At 36.7% G+C, this 19557-nt stretch overlaps 1 protein-coding gene and 1 non-coding gene across 2 annotated transcripts in view; both read right to left on the bottom strand.

The window, feature by feature from the left end:
* The window catches only part of LOC136029468 (DDB1- and CUL4-associated factor 8-like), a 58565-nt gene that overhangs the window by 26858 nt on the left and 12150 nt on the right, over window positions 1-19557 (bottom strand). The window contains exons 4-5 of the mRNA XM_065707891.1: window positions 9738-9908; window positions 411-657 (exon numbers count right to left, since the gene is read on the bottom strand). Of these exons, the coding sequence (XP_065563963.1) occupies window positions 411-657; window positions 9738-9908 (418 nt within the window). The remainder of the gene's footprint in view (window positions 1-410; window positions 658-9737; window positions 9909-19557) is intronic.
* Window positions 6359-6440, bottom strand: Trnal-aag (transfer RNA leucine (anticodon AAG)). Its single transcript has one exon. It is a non-coding gene; the product is annotated as a tRNA-Leu (tRNA).

Below are 19557 nucleotides of genomic sequence, written 5' to 3'. Positions count from 1 at the left end.
GTCAAAAGGCAAAAGCTGAACATAAAATAAATAAGCGTCGAAAAAAGCTTCGATATGGTATAGTGCAACTTTAAATACAAAATTCACGAACAAAAACATAGAAATTGGAAAACAATTGAAAATAAGACATAAATTGAAAGGAATTATTAACAAATACTTATTTTAAGCAGCGATTAGAAAGCTAAATAGAAGTAGTATACACTGATGATCTTAAAAAAAATTATTTAGCATGTGATGATCAAATTACTTTTAAAATTATTATTAAAAAACATTATTATTATGTTACGTTAAATCCACCACCCTTTTGTCATTTTGGACATATCATCATTTGCTAATGTACTTCCTTTTTTTCTACATTTGCGCATGGATTACTGCATTCTAGCTCAGGAGAGCAGATATGTAATATTTACCTGAAAAACATTTCCTTTGTGTCCGGTTGGAAAAGAGAATAACATTTTTTTGGCTGCCCAATCCCATACTGCCACTTTTAAATCATCAGAACCACTTGCCAATCGCGTGCCACTTTGATTGAAATGTAAGCCATTGACGCATCCATTATGAAACTCCAAAGAAGACAAAGAATCCATCTTTTTGACTGTACTTACGGCCGAATGAATAAGGTTCTCAATTGACTTCCTCAGAGGCAAGTGAGATTCCCTGTTAAAGCATTCATGTCTTTGAATCACGTTAAAAGAATAAAACTTACAATGAATTGATTATACAGGAAACATACGGTACTAAACTCTACAAAAGCTCCTTGGCGTGTAAAAGAGGGGAAGAAAACTAGAGTCATTTAAAGATTAATTCAGAAAGAGAAAACGAAAGAGAAATATAAAGATTGTAAAGTGACTGAGCAAAAAATAAATAAATATATATAGAATCCAACCAATCCTAAAAAAAGGAAAGAAAAACAAAGCAAATGTTTAAAGAGAAAAAAAAAATTTAACAATTTTTAGAGGAGCTAAACAAGAGACGCCTTCAAGCTGATTCAGGCATCTTATTTCCTAGAATAGAACTCACCATTACAGAATAGAAGTCTGGCCTTACGCAGGGAGTATAAGGAATGTGTATATGGTTTGTATTACGAAGATTATAATTAATTTGCTCAATGGTTAAAGACGGAGGAACACTAAGGGGTTCAGAGTGCCCTTAAAGATTATTTTAGTCACTTCCATGAACAATCAGAAGACTGATTAGTTTCTCAACTTACTATCAGAGCCAATATCATAGAAGAATATCTTGACAAAAATATTTATATGACTTAGACACATTTTGAAGGTGGACGAAGGTCATATTCCTAATAAATAGCCCATAAGGAAGGTCATAGAAAAGAGTATCGTCTCGTATTGCATTGGGGTGAGGTTACAGACAAAGACTTAAAACCATGCGGGATCGGTGAGGTGGTCCACAAGCATTCAAAATAGGACGAAAAAAAAAGAGTCACAATGTAGGTTTCAAAATTTAGAGCAGGGGGTTAAATTTATACTTTTCAATGAAAATACCAGAGAAAGCCATTTTCCAATGAAATTACCCCCAAAGAGGTATTTTCCAAAATATAGAGGAACAAAAAGTTTAGGGAGCACGGACTCCCCCTGAACCCCCTACATATTGACGGCAGTGTCCCACTGGTACATGGGTTTAAAACTGCATAGCAAACAATAAGATAAACAGAGATTTAAGTATGGATTAAAAAAATGAATCCATTTTGTTCAGCCATGCACTGTAATTTTACAGTTCTTTTCTAACTTTAATTCTAGAATAAAAAGTTTGCACGGAAAAAAATTTCTTCATCTCTAAAAGCATGAAAATATTATACGTCCTGTGATTGGAGACCGGCTGAACGTTTTAAGTATACAATTTACATAAATTTAGCTTTGGTAATGCAAATGCAGGGTCGATCAGTCCACCAATATACATTTCAATAAAACATCAAATTTGGCGGAAGTTTAATAGATTCAACGTCTTCTTATATATTCCTGTGGATTCTTATAAAAGAGATCACAAAATTCATTTTAGACAGAATACAGGTTAATTGATACCCTTTCATCGGGACTGGAGAGTGGACTGATATTTTCAGTTTCTCATTTAATATAATATCGTTTGCATTTCGGATTAAAAAAATAAATCATTAAGAATATTGTCAACGGCAATAGAGACAAATATTGGATCAATTCAGCATACTTTTTGGGGGTTTTCGCCCCCTTTTCCCTAAAATGATTCAAATTTGATAGATAATTTCACACCTAATAAATTAGAGTTGGGTTATTGGGCACATAGAAGCCGACAAGTAAAAGCTTCAATAATTCCTGAACAAACTCGTCAAAAAAGCTGAACAGTTCGGACTAAACATCAACGCTTCAAAACCCAAAGCTACGTCGATTAGCAGTTCATCCATGGAAATCCAACTAGGGAAAGCATCGAACAGGTGACAGAATTAAAGTATAAAGGCAGGACAGAAACGTCCAGTGGCGACTCTGAAAAGAATCAGGCGCCAAAATCAGAGAAACTCTGCAATTCAGAGGCTTCTACCAGTCTGGAAATCCACAGTATACTCACAAAATTAAAACTAAGACTGTTCCAGAGCAATGTTTTGTCCGGTCAAGTTACTCCATTGAATGCCTAAAGATAACCACGAAACAGGAGAAACGTATTACCGCCTTTGAAAATAAATTTCTTCATCGGATCCTAAGGATCAGCTGAAGAGACCCTGTCAGCGACGACGAGATCCATGCTCGAACATGCCAACCAGACATCACCTCGCTTGTGAGGCAAAGACGATGGCGATAACCTGGATATATCCTCGGTCACTTCCTAAAATGTCTCTCCACTAATAAACACCGTACATAGAACGTACGAAAGTAACAGAAGATCCCTCCAGACGAGTCTCATCCCAGAGTGGGAGGCCATCTACGCAACGGCCCACTTGAGGGAAGGTTGGAAGCTACTCACTTACGCCCTGTGTGCCTCTGGAGGAACTAAGGTCTAAGGTAAGGTCAATTAGACGCTTCTGAAATCCAAACAAAGAAATTCAAAACTATGTAACAACTGACCTGAGTAGGCTGAGTTACTAGGAAAGTATATGAAAGACTCGAAAATTATGACTACGTACCGACTCCAATATAATCAGCCAAACATTCCGTCATCTATAAAAGTATGAAAATGTTATGCGTCCTTCTTTTTCGAGCACGGCTGTAATACTTTAATATTTAACACTTTCAGCATAAACATATCTGAATATATACAACAAAAGATCTAAGTTGCCGAGCAAAGAATATGAAAAACTATAAGGAGTCCTGACTATATATCGATTTAAACATAATAAGCTGCTATAATCATGGCTGCAGCGGTAGCTTAAACCTAGTAAAGGACGAGCCAAGACGCATAGTAACCAAAAAATAAAACACTTTTAGTGACTGGCTAGTGAGAAAAATTACCATTTGTAGCTGATTCCGGATCGGTAAGTATTATCTGGATTAGTCTTAATAGCAAAATGTTATTTCGAAAACAAATTTGCAGGAATTTCGAAAAATAAGCTGTAATAAAACATAACGTTAAAAATGAAATCCATTTTTTGACAAAATCTTTGTCAAAACATTGACCATGGTTACTCCAATCTTGTCAAAAGAATAAGCACTTTTGCATCAACATACAGACAGTATACGGAAGACTGAAATCCTAATGGTCATTAAGATCCTAGAATTCGTCCTCCCAAAGACCAGGCCACGAACAGAAGTGAGAAGTTTCCAAAAACCCGAACGAGTCTTCATGCCTTTAAAACTTAAGCCATCTTGCCAAAAACTTGGCAGCGGTGTTCTCGGTTTGTGGCCTATATTTTCCAAACGAATTTACGTTTCTTTTAGTTATTGTACAGATCATTTAAGTAAAAAAAAAAAAAAAAACTCCTTAACTGCCCTGATTATAAATACAAACTAGCTTCTGATATGGTTGAACATTCGTTCCTGTTGCATCTATATATATAAAAATAAGTTGTCTGTCTGTGGATCTGTGGATCAGGTGACGTCATGTTTCTGTGTCGGCTGACGTCATGAAATTAGTTGTCGTCATTTTTGCTTTGACGATGCTTAGTATATTGTAAAACACATTAATTTGGTTAATAATATATCATTTAAAACACCAAAATGAACATGCTGGAGTAGTCACTCGGTGAGAGAGGGTGTCAGAACGGAGAATGAAGGTCCCAGGTTCAAATCCTGGTTAGGCTAAAAAAGGTAAAAAACTAAAAACTAAAAAAAAACTGAAAAAACTAAAAAAACTAAAAAAACTAAAAAAAAAACTTAAAAAAAGGGAAAAACTGAAAAATAGAAGAGAAAAAGAAAACTAATAAAATTAAGAATAAAAATAAAAAAAAATAAAAAAGATAAAAACTAAAAAAAAAGTAAAAAGAAAAAACGAAAAAAAACTAAAAAAGCTAAAAAAAAGGTAAAAACCAATAAAAAACTAAAAAGAAAAAAAACTAAAAAAAATTTTCATCTAAAAAACTAAAAAAAACTAAAAAAGGTAAAAACTAAAAGAACTAAAAAAGAAAAAAAAACTAAAAAAAGGAAGAAAACTGAAAAATAAAGGAGAAAAAGAAAACTAAAAAATATAAATAAAAATAAAAAAACTAAAAAGATAAAAACTTTAAATGACGACCGGGACACAGGGAATGTTCAATTAGCAATCACCATCAACAAAGCTCAAGGGCAATCATTAGAATCATGAGGTATAGATCTGAATATGGATTGTTTTTCCCATGGACAATTATATGTTGCATGTTCAAGAGTCGGTAAACCTGACAATCTAAATAAATGACGACACTCAAAGAGAAAGCGACCGGGACAAAAGGAATGTTCGATTAGCAATCAACAAAGCACCGGGGCACAGGGAGTATAAATGACGACGACCGGGACACAGGGACATAACTACAAAGGGGACGCCGGGGTGCACAGGGGGATATATAAATGACGATGACGACTCAGGGAATGGTCGATTAGCAATCACCATCAACAAAGCTCAAGGGCAATCATTAGAATCATGAGGTATAGATCTGAATACGGATTGTTTTCCCATGGACCATTATATGTTGCATGTTCAAGAGTCGGTAAACCTGACAATCTATTTATATGCACAGACAATGGGACAGCAAAGAATGTTGTATATTCGCAAGTTTTACGTAGTTAAAAACATATATATATATATATATATATATATATATATATCTATCTATCTATATTCACAGGTGGGACATAGGAACACAACTACAATGGCGCGTAACTAATATGGCGCGTAACGACTTACGCGCGCGGGGGGGCTTGGTGGGGGCGCAAAGCGCCCCCACCAACTAGGTGTTGGGGTGGCGCGAAGCGCCACCCCAACAGCTAGTAATTAAATAAAAAAAACAAGTTTTGTTAACGGAAAGTAAGGAGCGACATTAAAACTTAAAACGAACGGAAATTACTTCGTATATGAAAGGGGCTGCTTCCTCATCAACGCCCCGTTCTTTACGCTAAAGTTTGACTCTTTCTCTTAACTCTACTTTTTTAAAACAGTAAAAAAATTTGAGATTCTATGACTTTTAGGGGTTGTTTCCCCTTTTTTTTCTAAAATAAGGCAAATTTTCTCAGGCTCGTAACTTTTGATGGATAAGACTAAACATGATTAAACTTATATATTTAAAATCAGCACTAAAATGGGATCTTTTGATGTAGCTATTGATATCAAAATTCCATTTTTCAGAGTTTTGGTTACTATTGAGCCGGGTCGCTCCTTACTACAGTTCGTTACCACGAACTGTTTGATGAAACAATCCAAGACTCACTTGGGATGACAGCTTCAGGTACCCTGGTGTATGACGTCGCAGAAATTTTATAAACATAGTCAATTATTAGATAGGATTTTCAGCTACAGTTTGCATAATGGAAAAATTAAAAAGGATCCAAAACACAAACAAAGGGTGATGCTCCTTAAGAAAAATGACAGCATCAAATTTATAATATCTGAAGATCCTGTGCATTGCTTCAAAAAAACGGACCAAACGGTAAGGTGATCGTATGGATTACCTTAAACAAATGGTAAAGTGATACTATTAGTAAAATAGCGCTTAAAAAAACACATAAGTCGCATGGTTCACTGCATAAATAAACTAGTCATTTTTAAACCACTTCCGATGAACGGACTTACTTCCATTTTTCGGTTATATTGTTGATTTTAGGAGGGTTGAGCTGCTGAACAGTCAAACAGTGGTTAAACTAAATAAAGGTCGAATTTCAATGGGGCGAATTAAAGGAGGGTTTAGTTGCACGAGAATCGAGATCTCTATGCTTCATGCCTTTAAAACTTAAGCCATCTTGCAAAAATTTGGCAGCGGTGGGATTCGAACCCACGCCTCCGAAGAGACTGGTGCCTTAAACCAGCGCCTTAGACCGCTCGGCCACGCTACCTTGACAGATAAATTGCAAATAAGAATTATATTTTAAAAAGCAAACATACAATGCATCAACAACTTGGTAAATTTATACCTGATTCCACTTAACGATGTGGGGACAAGATGAACATACAATTCGATGCCATTTTTATGTTTTTTCTAAGGTTACTTATGTATTACACCAAACACACTCTAGAAGTGAAGTTAGGTTAATCGTAATGAAATATACCAAAACATGATGAAAATATAATACTTTAGTTTCTTTAATTTAGGCTATATATTTGCACATTATGGGGTGCGGGAGGGGATAAAGTAAACTAACCTAAAATTACCATATTTAGAACGGGAACATACCCCCGCCTGGCCCGTCCACTGACTAGATGCCACTTGACGCCATTGACTAAAGGAGAATATATATATATATATACAAAAAAAAAATAAAAAAAAATAAAAAAAAAAGATGGAAATGAAGGCATTTGATGTAGAAGCATCCCCATTGATCTTAACATTAGCATTGCCATTAGCATGGGTTCGGGATTTCTATAGGGTTACTAATAAGATCTGTATGACAAATTTCAAAGACTGACATGTCGTTCCCAAAACTACCATTTCTGAGGTGACTTATTTTCCAAGGTGATAACCATAACTAGGGATGAAAGTTGTCCTAATTAGGGCGCTTAGGGAGTCTCATGATACCTAGAAAGAGGATCAAAATCATACATTTTCCCAATCTACTCGAAACAAAGATGACTGTATAAGCCAATGCTATAATGTTTTAGTAGTACATGAATGAAAACGTTGTGTTTAACATAGTCAGTCTTTTTGGAAGTCATCATGACAAGATTTAGCCAAGAACCCAAACAAATGGCATTAATTTGGCGGTGGCGTCAATTGATGGGCGGAGCAATTCTCCAATGATCCTCGCATATATTTTGAAAATACCTTTCTAATATTTTTCATTGCAAAACTGCCTTTTCTGGTATTTTCCTTGAAAAAAACTGCGTCCCGCCTAGATTTTGACACCCCCCCCCCCAGCCTTATCGTGAATTCACGCCACTGATCCCTAGCAAACGAGCAATGTCGAATTATTAAATGCTGCTCACAAAAATTTTGCTCTACTATTAGTTTCAATGATTGTGTCACTATTCAAAAATATGCCAAGGTAGATCCTACTTAGTCGGTTAGGAAGTATGCTTCAAATATATTTGTATTTGTTTGTTTCGAGATTGGTGCAACAGGTGTTCATATTGTTGAAGTAAACCTTCTCCAGTCGTGTATCAATAAATAATCGTGTTTTAAGATCTTATTGTTACATTAAATAAAAAGGTTTTATCAGATGAAAGTAAAGGGCGATATTGAAACTTAAAACTACTGTTACTAAAAACCCACTGCAGCACCTGAGACCAACACAGCTACGTACACTCATTCTCCATCCTTATCTATTCAAAGCCTCTGCCAAACATCCTCCCAAAAAGTTATAATTTTGCTTAAATCCTTCCTTACGACCTCCACCACCCCGTTCAGGAACGACCTGCCTTTCATTTGGCCCAAGATGTTTGGCCAAAAATGACGGCAGTCTGTCATCCTTCATCCACACAACGTGTCCTATTCATCCAATATTTCCCCTTATTTTAGCCGTAGAAACAGGATAGAGCTACATTTTTCGACGGGTACCCAAAATAACCCATAGACAATTCCTCTGAGAAGAAGCTAATACATTCTCCTTTCTCTTTGGAAACGCTCACGAAGCAGAATAATACTTGACCACTGTCATCACTTTTGCTTTGAATCTTCTAATCTTGATTTGCAAACTTAATTTCCTACTCTTCCAAACTTTTTCATATGTTAAAAACTGTAACGACCCTTGGCGATTCTACTTTTAACATCTTCAGTGCATCCACCAACCTTAACAATAATACTACCCCAACTAGTAAAGCTATCCAATTGATCGAATCTTCTCATTACCCAACATTACCTCTTCACTATCATTTATAATGTATTTAGTCTTCCAGGTGCAGTTAAGAATGCAAACAAAAGCTAACTGGCTTTGGAATATTTTGACTAATACAGATATCATTTTAATTTCGATTCGCTAATACCAGCTTTTGAAAGTAATGTAATTATGATTCAGTTCCTTATTAATCTGTTTAAACTGCATAAGTTGAGTAAGAAGAGGTGTTTCTTCTTTTCATCTGTAAACCTAAAATAAAATCCCATAGGGATCTCTATTTCAGTAAACTACTCTATTTGCCAAATTTCAGCTGCTTCCAATCAAATTAGCTTCCAAATCTACTGATCTCCCAGCAATTAGTATTTGTCCGCTACCGCTTATTAAAAAAAAGTGATATATCACTACTGTTAATGTTAAATACGAGGAACAATATTTTTTTTGTATCTCTTAGTCCTACCTTGCAGATTATTTTAATATTTTTTGTTTTATTCTTTATTTCATCCACATTTACATTTGAACTGACTTTATTTCTGCTTGTCTTTGATTTTAATGTGGCTCTAATTTTCTTTGAAACAGTTCTTTTTTGGAAACTTTTTCAAACTGATTCTGAGAAAAACTCACATTTGACGGAATACGATAGATTATGCGGGGCGATACACTACATGAGACACAGAAAAAATGACACAAAAAAGACACAGAATTCGTTACACACGTAACGAATCGATATTGCCTAAAGAACGCTAATGACGTTCCAGTCTGTTGTGGGATAAGCTTTTTTTGACCAAGCGTGCTTTAGCTGTTTGTACTTTTTGTTTTCCGCATTATCATTTAAATATTGACAAAAAAGTAAAGAAAACCTGGGCTCATACCAACGGAGAGGGGTGGGAGAGAGCACGGGTCGAACCAAAAGACTCACTCCAAAACAATGCACTTACCAAATTAACCACACCAACCAAATGCACTCACTCTCCAAACTATTTTCCTGATATCCGTCCCTTTAAGGATCAAAAAGGAGTACATTTTCAGTTGGAGGGGAGGGGGTTAATTGCAAACATTAGTTTCTATCATTCAAGATGAGGAAAATTGTCCGTGCTAATGAACCGGAACCGAGAAGGTAGAAGAGACTCGCTTCCTGTTTTACTTTGAAAAAAAATAAGGTTATTAACAATATGCAGTTATTTTATTTTATATATAAATTATCGTTTTTAACTGTTTTATTTTAGTATCACTACTGATGACGGTCACTGCATATGTGATAGAAAAATCCAGTACTTTTTATGAAAATTTATCACTGTCTATTTAAAAGGATTGGTCCCTATTGGAATTTTTTTTATCGGTCTAGAATCACATATTTAAAAATACCATTTTCTAAGCTCTTTGACAACATTCCAAACATCAATCTTAGGCTTTTTCTCAAGAATTCTGTTGACTTCCGCTGGTACTTGACCTTGGCGACGGCGGGTGGCATTCCTAGTTCTCCGGATTGAAGATTCCGTAATATCATCTTCCGTGTCACTTGAGCTGACTATAGACCTAAAATGAAGGAAATATTCAATACAGCAACCATACTAAAGACAATTTTCCAGATAGGAAGGCTTCCATTAAAGAAAGTACCCGATCCGTAAATTGATCTGTCTTCCTTGCCAGTGACTTAAAGATAGTGTCAAAGTTCACATTGTCTAGCAACAACGCATAAATAAAACTTTCAACAGCAGGATCATCCATCAAAAGTCCAATGTTCGGACATTTTGGAACGCTTTCTCAGAAATTTTAAAGAGCCTAGCATACTTCATAGCAATTTGGAGGACCTAATAAATAAAATTCCGCAGCCCAGGAGGAGGGCTTCACTCCTATGCAAACTGAATTGGACAGGCCCAGACAAGCTAGACATTTTTGTCCCAGTCTACAGCATCATTCCCTAAAGGCGATTTTCCTAAAGTAAAAACTACTATTCCCTTAAAGACCAAATAATAATTAAACTGTTCAACTAAATCATTAAGTGAATAAAATAAACGGTAAAACGTTAAAGCAAAACGTTAGAAACAGTTACTGTGAATTTTAAGGGAAAACGATTTAAAAGTACGGGGCTGCTGTAATCATATTGAACATGATAAAATAATATTAAATTTATCTTTGCATTTATCTATACTACATACAGTGTAGAAATATTTCAACACTTCGAAATTCCTCAATGACGTGAAAAATCCGTTTCTTATATGAAATGAAAAAAGAAGTTTTTTTTCCAAATGAAAGCAAAGAGTGAACATAAAGCAGAGAAATTATTTGGTATACAAGGGGACTCCCCCCTTCTCAACTCCGCTCTTTATTAAGAATCTAGATACATGTGTGAAGCCTTTTTTGGGGGATTTTACAGCATGCAATTACCCGGTCAAGTCACTGCCCAATTAGTAACCCATTTTCTGTCTAAATTTTTACCTTCTTTGAAGTAATTAGCAATTGTACTGTTATTTTTTTGTAAAGAGAGTTTGCTTTCCACAGCAAAATAGAATTATCCTTGATATTAGGGCGTTTATCCCCCCTTTTCAGGATAAAGTAAAGCTTTTAGGACAACTGCGGCAGGGCGTAAGATCCAGATTTATGGACAACGGCCTCTGTAAAGGGCTGCCTCGACCCTTTCGGGGTACCTGCAAGACTGGGAAACTTGCGGTCAATTTTTCCCACTTGAGGAGTGGCGCCCCTCGAGGAAATTATAGCCTAGTAAACAACACAGCACTCGTACGGGATTCTGATTATTGGATAATTTTCTGGGCTTGGTTTGTTTTGATGGGCGTTTTCGGGCTGAAAAACCTCTTCCTAGCTAATTTATCTACTATGGGCTGCCTCCCCGTAGTAGCATAATATTTGTAGGCATGAATATATAATGAGTCGGAGGTAATAGGCTTGGGACTGTCTGTGCAGGATTTCGACTCTTGTTGATAGAAGAGCATCGCCAAGTGCTGAAAACCATGTTGTGACCAAGATGGGCCCAGGATTGCACAAAGCCTCCAACTTACTGGAGGTCCCAGGGACTTCTTGCTGTCCGGTTCTAAGCCGGCTTAAGCGCTTCGGTGTAGACTTGAGAAGATATGTTGGTCCCCATCCTGCACTGGTATCCGGGATCACTGCTTTTCTTGAGGCCAAAATAATTTCAAAGATTTAAAGAACATGAAAATTGGAACTTGAAATGTTACGACGTTAAAAAATGACTATCGCATCGACATTTTGACTGACGAATTCAGACGGTTTGAACTGGATTTATTAGGAGTTTCAGAAACTCATATCCCAGGGGTAGGAAGCATGAAATTAGGTGACATAGAATTTGTTTACTCAGGAAGGAAGGATGGGGTACATAGACAGGGAGTAGGGCTCATGATGAATAAGGAAGCTGCTAAGTCTTGTTTAGGCTGGGAAGGTATTAATAATAGAATACTAATTGCTCATTTTATGACTAAAAAGTTTAGGGTATCAGTTATAGTAGTATATGCCCCCATTGAACAAACTGATGGAGATACTAGTGACTCAGATGAATTTTACTTACAGTTACAGGAGCAAATAGACAGGGTACCAGGTAGAAATATGGTGTTTTTGCTAGGAGATTTTAATGCCCAGGTTGGTAGAAATAGGGATAGATGGTATCCTAGCCTAGGTAATTTTGGTGTAGGAAAAGAAAACAGTAATGGCTATAGGCTTTTGCAATTTTGTAGGTATAACAACCTAGTTATAACCAATACGGTGTTTGGTCACAAAATGGCCCATAAGTTGACATGGTATTCACGTGATGGTAAGACAGCAAACCTTATTGATTATGTTATTGTAAACAGAAGACTAGCAGGATCAATACAAGATACTAGGGTGTATAGGAGTGCCGTTATTGATGTTAAAAGTAAAGATCACCATCTAGTAGTGTCTAAGGTTAATTTAAAGCTGAAATTTCGGAAGAGTAACTCCCTCCCGGGAAGTTATGATGTTGGTAGACTTCAGGATGAAAATTTGAGAAAAAAATTCCAGGAACAGTTGAGTACTAAACTTGAGGGTTTAAAATTTGACAATGTGGAAGATGGATGGAATAATTTCAGAAAAACAATTTGTGAAGTTGCTGATGGTGTCCTAGGGAAGAGTGCTAAGACAGTAACTAGGAATATTAGTGAAAAAGCTTTAGGTTTAATAGAGAGTAGAAGGGGTTTGTATAAGAATTATCTGAGCGATAGGTCGTATGAAAACAAAAGGAATGTAAATTAAGTGGAGAAAGCATTAAAATATGAACTAAGGAGATGTGAAATGGAGGCGATGGATAAAATTGCTGAGGATCTGGAAGATGCGGCTAGACGGCATAATAGTAAAATATTATACTGGCATGTTAATAAATTGAAAGGGAGTAGCCGATCCGGACTAGTCCCAGTTAAAGATAGAAATGGGGTCACAATTAGTGATAAGGAAAAAGTTAAAGAAAGATGGGTGGAACATTTTGAGAATGTGCTAAACCGAGATACAGTTGCAGGAAAAGATATAGATGAAAATGAAAAAGTTTGTGATACCTTGGATGTGAAGGAAGATTTGTTTAGTGAGGAAGAATTAGCGACAGTACTAGAAGGATTAAAAAATAATAAGGCCCCAGGTGCTGATAGTATGATTAATGAGTTCCTTAAATATGGTGGCTCTGAGGTTAGGAATAAGCTACTGAAGATTATGAACATGATTTTTGAAAAAGGGGAAGTACCCAATGATTTTAGGAAAACCTTAATTAAACCACTGTATAAGAAAGGTGACAAGAGTGAATGTCGGAATTATCGAGGCATTAGTCTGGTCTCTGTAGGTAGCAAATTACTGAGTAATATGATACTTTTTAGACTGAGACATGCTGTAGACAAAGTTTTAAGGGAAGAACAATGCGGTTTTAGAAAAGGTAGAGGATGTGTCGACCATGTTTTCACTCTTAGGTTAATAATTGAGAAGTCCCTTCGTTGTCAAACACCTTTGGTCCTTAGTTTTATCGATTATGAGCAAGCTTTCGATTCTGTTGATAGAACAGCGTTAACAAAGGTCTTATCGTTATATGGTATACCAGAAAAATACATTAAAGTGATTTGCGCTATGTACGAGAATAATACTGCTGCGGTTAAGGTAGGAAATGAGGTTAGCAACTGGTTTTGTATTAAATCAGGAGTTAAGCAGGGTTGTGTTCTATCCCCCTTTATATGGATCATTTTGATGGACTTCGTCTTAAGGAGCACAGGAAAGGCAATTGGAGACCATGGAATCAAATGGGGAGGAAGAACGCTCCTGGACTTAGATTATGCTGATGATTTAAGCATATTAGATGAAAGTGTGAGCAAAATGAATGAATTTTTAGAGGTTTTACGAGTTCAGGGTGCTAAAATAGGCTTGAAAATTAATGTTAAGAAGACTAAGTCACCAAGGTTAGGAATAAGTGAAGATGAACAGGTGACCTTAGGTAACGAAAAGATTGATCAGGTTGGGAGCTTCAGTTACCTTGGTAGTATTATTAGTAAAGATGGTGGGAGCAGTGAAGATGTTAAAAATAGAATAGCTAAAGCTCAGGGTGTTTTTTCACAGTTAAAAAAAGTTTGGAAGAACAGAAAGATAAGCCTACAAACCAAGATTAGAATATTGGAAGCTACAGTGATGACAGTGGTCAAATATGGCTCTGAAGCATGGACACTCCGAAAAGCAGATGAAAATTTACTAGATGTTTTCCAGAGAAATTGCCTACGGATTGTTCTGGGTACCCGGCTGACTGACCGTATTTCAAACAGTAGGTTGTGCGAAAAGTGTGGTTCAATCCCGCTTTCTGGGGCTATAATGAAAGAAAGGTTGAGATGGCTAGGCCACGTTCTACGGATGAAGGATGACAGATTACCGAAGATTGTCCTTTTTGGCCAACCGTCTGGGGCTACACGGAAAGCAGGTCGTCCTTGTCTGGGTTGGGAGGATGTCATAAATAAGGATTTAAAGGAAATGGGAACTTCCTGGGAGGGTGTAAAGAGGGAGGCTTTAAATAGATTAGGTTGGAGCAGGAGCGTGCGTAGCTGTGTTGGCCTCAGGCGGCTTGGTGCTGCAGTGAGTTATTAGTAGTAGTAGTAGTAGTTTTAATGGATTAATTTTGGAAACTATCAGTTTTCATTAAAATCTACGTTTTTGCAATAGAAGAACTACCCCCCACAGCACCCATATTGAACTGTTAACCCTAAAATTTCCCTTTCAGTGGGATATAATAGATTAATCACTGGTTCTAAATCGCTATGAACATAACCTGACCCTAAAACGTACTTTTGAGGCTTCTGACTTCTTCCCCTCATCCGCTACAATACTACAGATTAAAGTTAATCTGTATTTTCCGATATACGTGCTTTTCGCATTACTGAATAAAAAGGTGCTATTTTATATCTCCTGTTTCGAAGTTTTTGCCCCCCCCTGAAAAAAATTCCTGCGTACGAGCCTGGTGATAAAGTTCTATAGTGCTTTGAAAATACTTATATTACAAATTTAACGCACCTTGTGTTTGAGCAGTCGTTCTTAAAGAATTGGGAAATTAAGTACAAATTTGTACTTTAGGCGGGGTAGCGCCCCCACATACACGGAGCAATTTCTGTTTGTTCTAAGTTTAGTGTCGCTCTATATTTCCACTTCAAAGACAACCTAGTTTTTTTTTTATTTAGTTTCTCTTCATTTTAGAATATCATGCACAGGTTTGCCCTAAAAACAAGGAGGGCTACAAACCCTTCAAACACAATTTTTGAAACCAGAAAGTAAATTTTGCTGTACAAGTGTAATTACTTAAAATGAACTATCATCTCAACAATACAAAAGGGGCTATCACCTCCCACCGGGGGGGGGGATAATGATATTTAGTATACACCAAATTCAATTTTGGAAATTTAGAATCAGCATGAATAATATATTTTGTTGTTGCGCAGATTTCCATCAAAACCTTTTTTTAGTTTCAGTTTCTGTTGACAAGGGTCGCTGTTTACTTACAATTTATTACCACAATACTTTGAGAATGATAATCATCCTTGAAAAATCCACAACTCCAAAAATAGATTAGAAAGGTGGATCTGAAGCATCGAGATTAACAAAATGGTAATTATTTCCACGGATTTCGAGGCGATTTCTGCAAGCTGCTCTTCCCACAAATATTCGGACGGTCTTCATACTGCCCCTCCCCCACCTTCTGTGCAGGCAATTGTGCTAATTTAACCTTTTATGTCGAACAGGAAAACATTGTCTGCAATAAAAGCAGCACTATCACCCCACAAGACCCATATCGTAAGAGTAGTTTAAAAAATATCCTGGGAATCAAGAGGAACTACGGTTTAGTTTCTACCCTTTCTCCCCACCTCCTTTATTTTTATTTGAAGGGTCACGCAGAGTTAAAAAATTTGGGCATAAAACTGCACTTTTTGAGGTTCAAGCACACTCGCTCACCAACTCAAAGACTCCTTACCGTCTTTCATAATGGCTGATGAGCAGTTATATACTACTGCACATTATTTTGTCAAGTCTCAAATAAAAGAAGGTCGGTAAATGAAGATTTTTGAAGCGTCTATGTTGTATATACATCTTTATACCAGATGCAAAGTTCTTTACCTCCTCCCCGCTTAGTCCCTCGCTTTTTCTTTATCGATTGCCGTTCATATATTCGAACTGGAAATATTACTTTTGAAAACGAATCCGCATCAATAAACCCTTCTATCCTACTCCTATTGCCATTCTAATAGGTCATTCGTCCTTGAAGTACTGGCAAAAGAAGTCAAAATTCAGTGTAACGAGCCGGGGACTTGAGAGGGCAACCCTCACATATACGGAATTGTTCTGAGTTTTAATGTCCTTCTTTAATTTCACCTGAAAAAATAGCATTTTTGTGTTAAATTTTTGCTTGTTTTTTATATCATATCCATATGTATTCTATATGTGAGAGGCTTAACACTCCCTCAATCCTCATTCTTTACACTGAAAATTAACTTGAGCACTACGATGCTTTCCGATAAATGATTCATTTCGTGTATTTGCTTTTCAAAACAAAATAGAAAATTTCTTAAATAAACTAGCAGTTCAACAACAAAGGGAGATCCCTCATTACCCAAACGGCACGTTCCACACATTATTCATTCATGTATATTCTCTTCCAAATAGAGAGTTCAGAATTTAAACTGATATTTATCTGAATGTTCACGTCTTGGAAGCAGGATTAGGTCTAAACAATTAGTTAATTACCCAACAACAAAAGGTGATACGGCTCTGGACCGCATAGCTACTAACATGTCTCAATTCTATAGGAAACCCCCCCCCAGGCTCACCGATAGGAGGAAGCTACCACTTCACCCTTGAGCTACATCCCACAAGCAAAGTCCGGGTCACGTACATTACAAAAACAACTACAAGTCGGCCAATCACAAACAGCGGATTGTTTAGTTTCGGCAATTGGCTCACGACTGAAAATTGTGATGGCATAATTTCTATGGCTAATGCTGATGAAATGGCCACTACTTTTCAAGGAAAACTTGTCGGCAAGTACCATTTCTATTTTCCAGTAAAGTTAACAAACATTTTTCAGCAGATGGTCCATACGTTACAAAAGAAATCAAAGCAGTAAGCAGGACAATGAGAAAAATTTCAAAAAAAGATAAAGAAGCTACTACCCTGAAGAGTAAAACCAGAGGAATGGCATGCCAGACAACAGCGTTGTACTACCAAAAGGAAGTATCTCAATTATTGGATTATAAGCCTGGACAGTAGTACAAAAGGATAAAGCAAATGACAGGTAAAACACAGACTGGGCTGATTTTTGCTATGATGAGCCGGACAAAGAAACTGCAGATCGCCTAAACACTCACATGGTAGCAATTGGTCAGTCATTTCCACCGCTAAACTCGGTGGATTTTCCGCATCCATTTCTTGGTCTTATGGATTTCCCAATCTTCACGGAATCCCAAGTTCGCCTCAAACTGACGAAACTGAAGAAGACCAGTATTACACAACTCGATATTCCTGTTGACCTATTAAGGTTTTTCCTGAATTTTTGAGTGCTCCTTTAACTTTAATATTCAACAAGATTACACTGTCAGGCCAGTATCTGTACAATAGGAAAAGGAACTCATAACTCTTATCCCCAAAAAAGGAGCATCCTGTGATTTTACTGGTGCGTGGCCTATTACGAGGACACCAAGTTTTAGCAAGATCTGTGAAAGTTTCATTGCTGGGTGGCTGAAAACTTTTATTCCACATAAAATTAACCTTTTACAATTCGGTATTCCCAAGAGTTCGACAAGCCATTACTTAGTTAATTTGCTTGACAAGATTTTAAAGCATCTAGATGACCCGGAACACTGGGTCATCATCATAGCGATTGACCTAAAGAAAGCATTTGATTTGATTTGCAAGCTATTGACAAATTTTGATAGCGATGCATATTCGGTAAGAATAGTTGCAAATTTTTTTAGGTAGAAGTAAAAAAAAAAACTAAGTATAAATAAGCTTAATCTGATCCCCAGCCAATCTACTGTGTAGCTCCTAAGGAACAATTTTTGGTCCTTTACTTTTTTCTGTTATGGTAAACGAGTTGGCAAATAATGAGACGGATCTCTTTAAGTCCGTTGATGATTTATCCGCAACAGAGCTGGGTGAAAAGGGTATTTCAAGCAAGGCAGACAGTATAATGGCGAGTTGATCACGCCAAGCTGAGGAGGGCAAAATGATTGTCAATCTCGAAAAATCACTCGTATTAACTTTTTCTTTTCTGAGGGAAAGTTCATTCCTTGCTTTACAGCATCTTTCAGGCATCATGGATATCAAATTCTTGGGAATATATTTCGCACGTGGCCAGAAGAGAAGCAGACACAGGAGACGATCAAACGGGCAAACCTGGGTATCCTTATTTAAAACGCCTTGCTGGTCATTTTTCTTACTTTTGCCAAACCGCTGATAGAACATGATTGTCCCGTTTGATATTACGGCCTGACTTTGGACCGGAAGAACCGCTTGGAAAGGATCCAATACCGAGCTCTTCTGATAGTGTCTAAATCTCCCAAAGTCCCTTATTGCGCCCTTTTAAACTAACTTTCACTTACAACTCTTTCAACACGCAGTTACGGATTGTGTGTAAAATTTTGTGTCGGCATTTAAGAAACCCACGGCTTCATGAAATCCTCCCCCCTGAGCATCTCCCTTCGCACCAAAGGCCCCCGTGACACGCATACACATTTTACTCCTCTTTTAACTAATTATCGCATGATTGAAGGGCCTGAATCACGACCTGGGGCTCAAGAGAATGCGGCATAATTCAGTACTAGGTCCTGATGAAGAACGTGGTTCTTGTTTCCACGAAATCAGGTACTTTAAAGTTTTCATTCTGATTCTTTTCACTGGCTGATAGTTAGGACTCAACTAGTTGGAATGGACTGATTACAATCAGTTTTTCATCATTTAAATTTTGGCAAAAGGTACCCTTACAACCTAGACTATTTAAATACAATACAACACTTGTCTTCGATTAATTTTGTCGAAGATTGAGTCTAACTATTATTTACATTCTTTAACCTAATTTTAAATTCTCTGTCTAAGATCATGACCCACTATTTACTTTCAGTGCTTTTAAAATAGCCGGCATTGTTATGGCTGACATCTTCAGAGTAATCCACATTCTTATAAAAAATTTAGACAAATTCAATGGTGGTACAACTAAATTTTTAGCGATATAACCAAGATTTAACAGCTATTTAAATACTGAGGTGGTGATCAACTGTGACTGCTAGGCATATTACTCTATATAATAGTTATTATTATATTCTTTTTTTTATTTTATTTATTTATTAACTGTTCAGAACATAATTCATTTCCAGTATTATTTCAGTTTATTGATTTGATTAGCAAAATGTATATAAATAGGCAAAACCGAATATATACCAAAATAACTTGTACGACCAATGCCAAAAATGGCAGTTGTGTACACGAGCGCCATCAGGGAATTTTTGCTGAGGGGTGGATTACTACAAAGATTCTTGTTATTACCATAATTTTACATCTTTCCCTCTTTGGATAGCTTTGTTAGATGTCTTCTTGTATTCAGAGGAGCCACCATCCCTTGTCAACCCCATAGCGGCGGCCATGATTGCGTAGGGGAGAGGGAATCCATCAAAATGGGCAAAAAGGGCAGGCAAAATAT

Source organism: Artemia franciscana, chromosome 7, assembly GCF_032884065.1.
Source record: "Artemia franciscana chromosome 7, ASM3288406v1, whole genome shotgun sequence".
Classification (NCBI taxonomy): Eukaryota; Metazoa; Arthropoda; class Branchiopoda; order Anostraca; family Artemiidae; genus Artemia; species Artemia franciscana.
The sequence above is the reverse complement of the archived record's forward strand: the minus strand, read 5'-3'. Positions and strand labels throughout refer to the sequence as shown.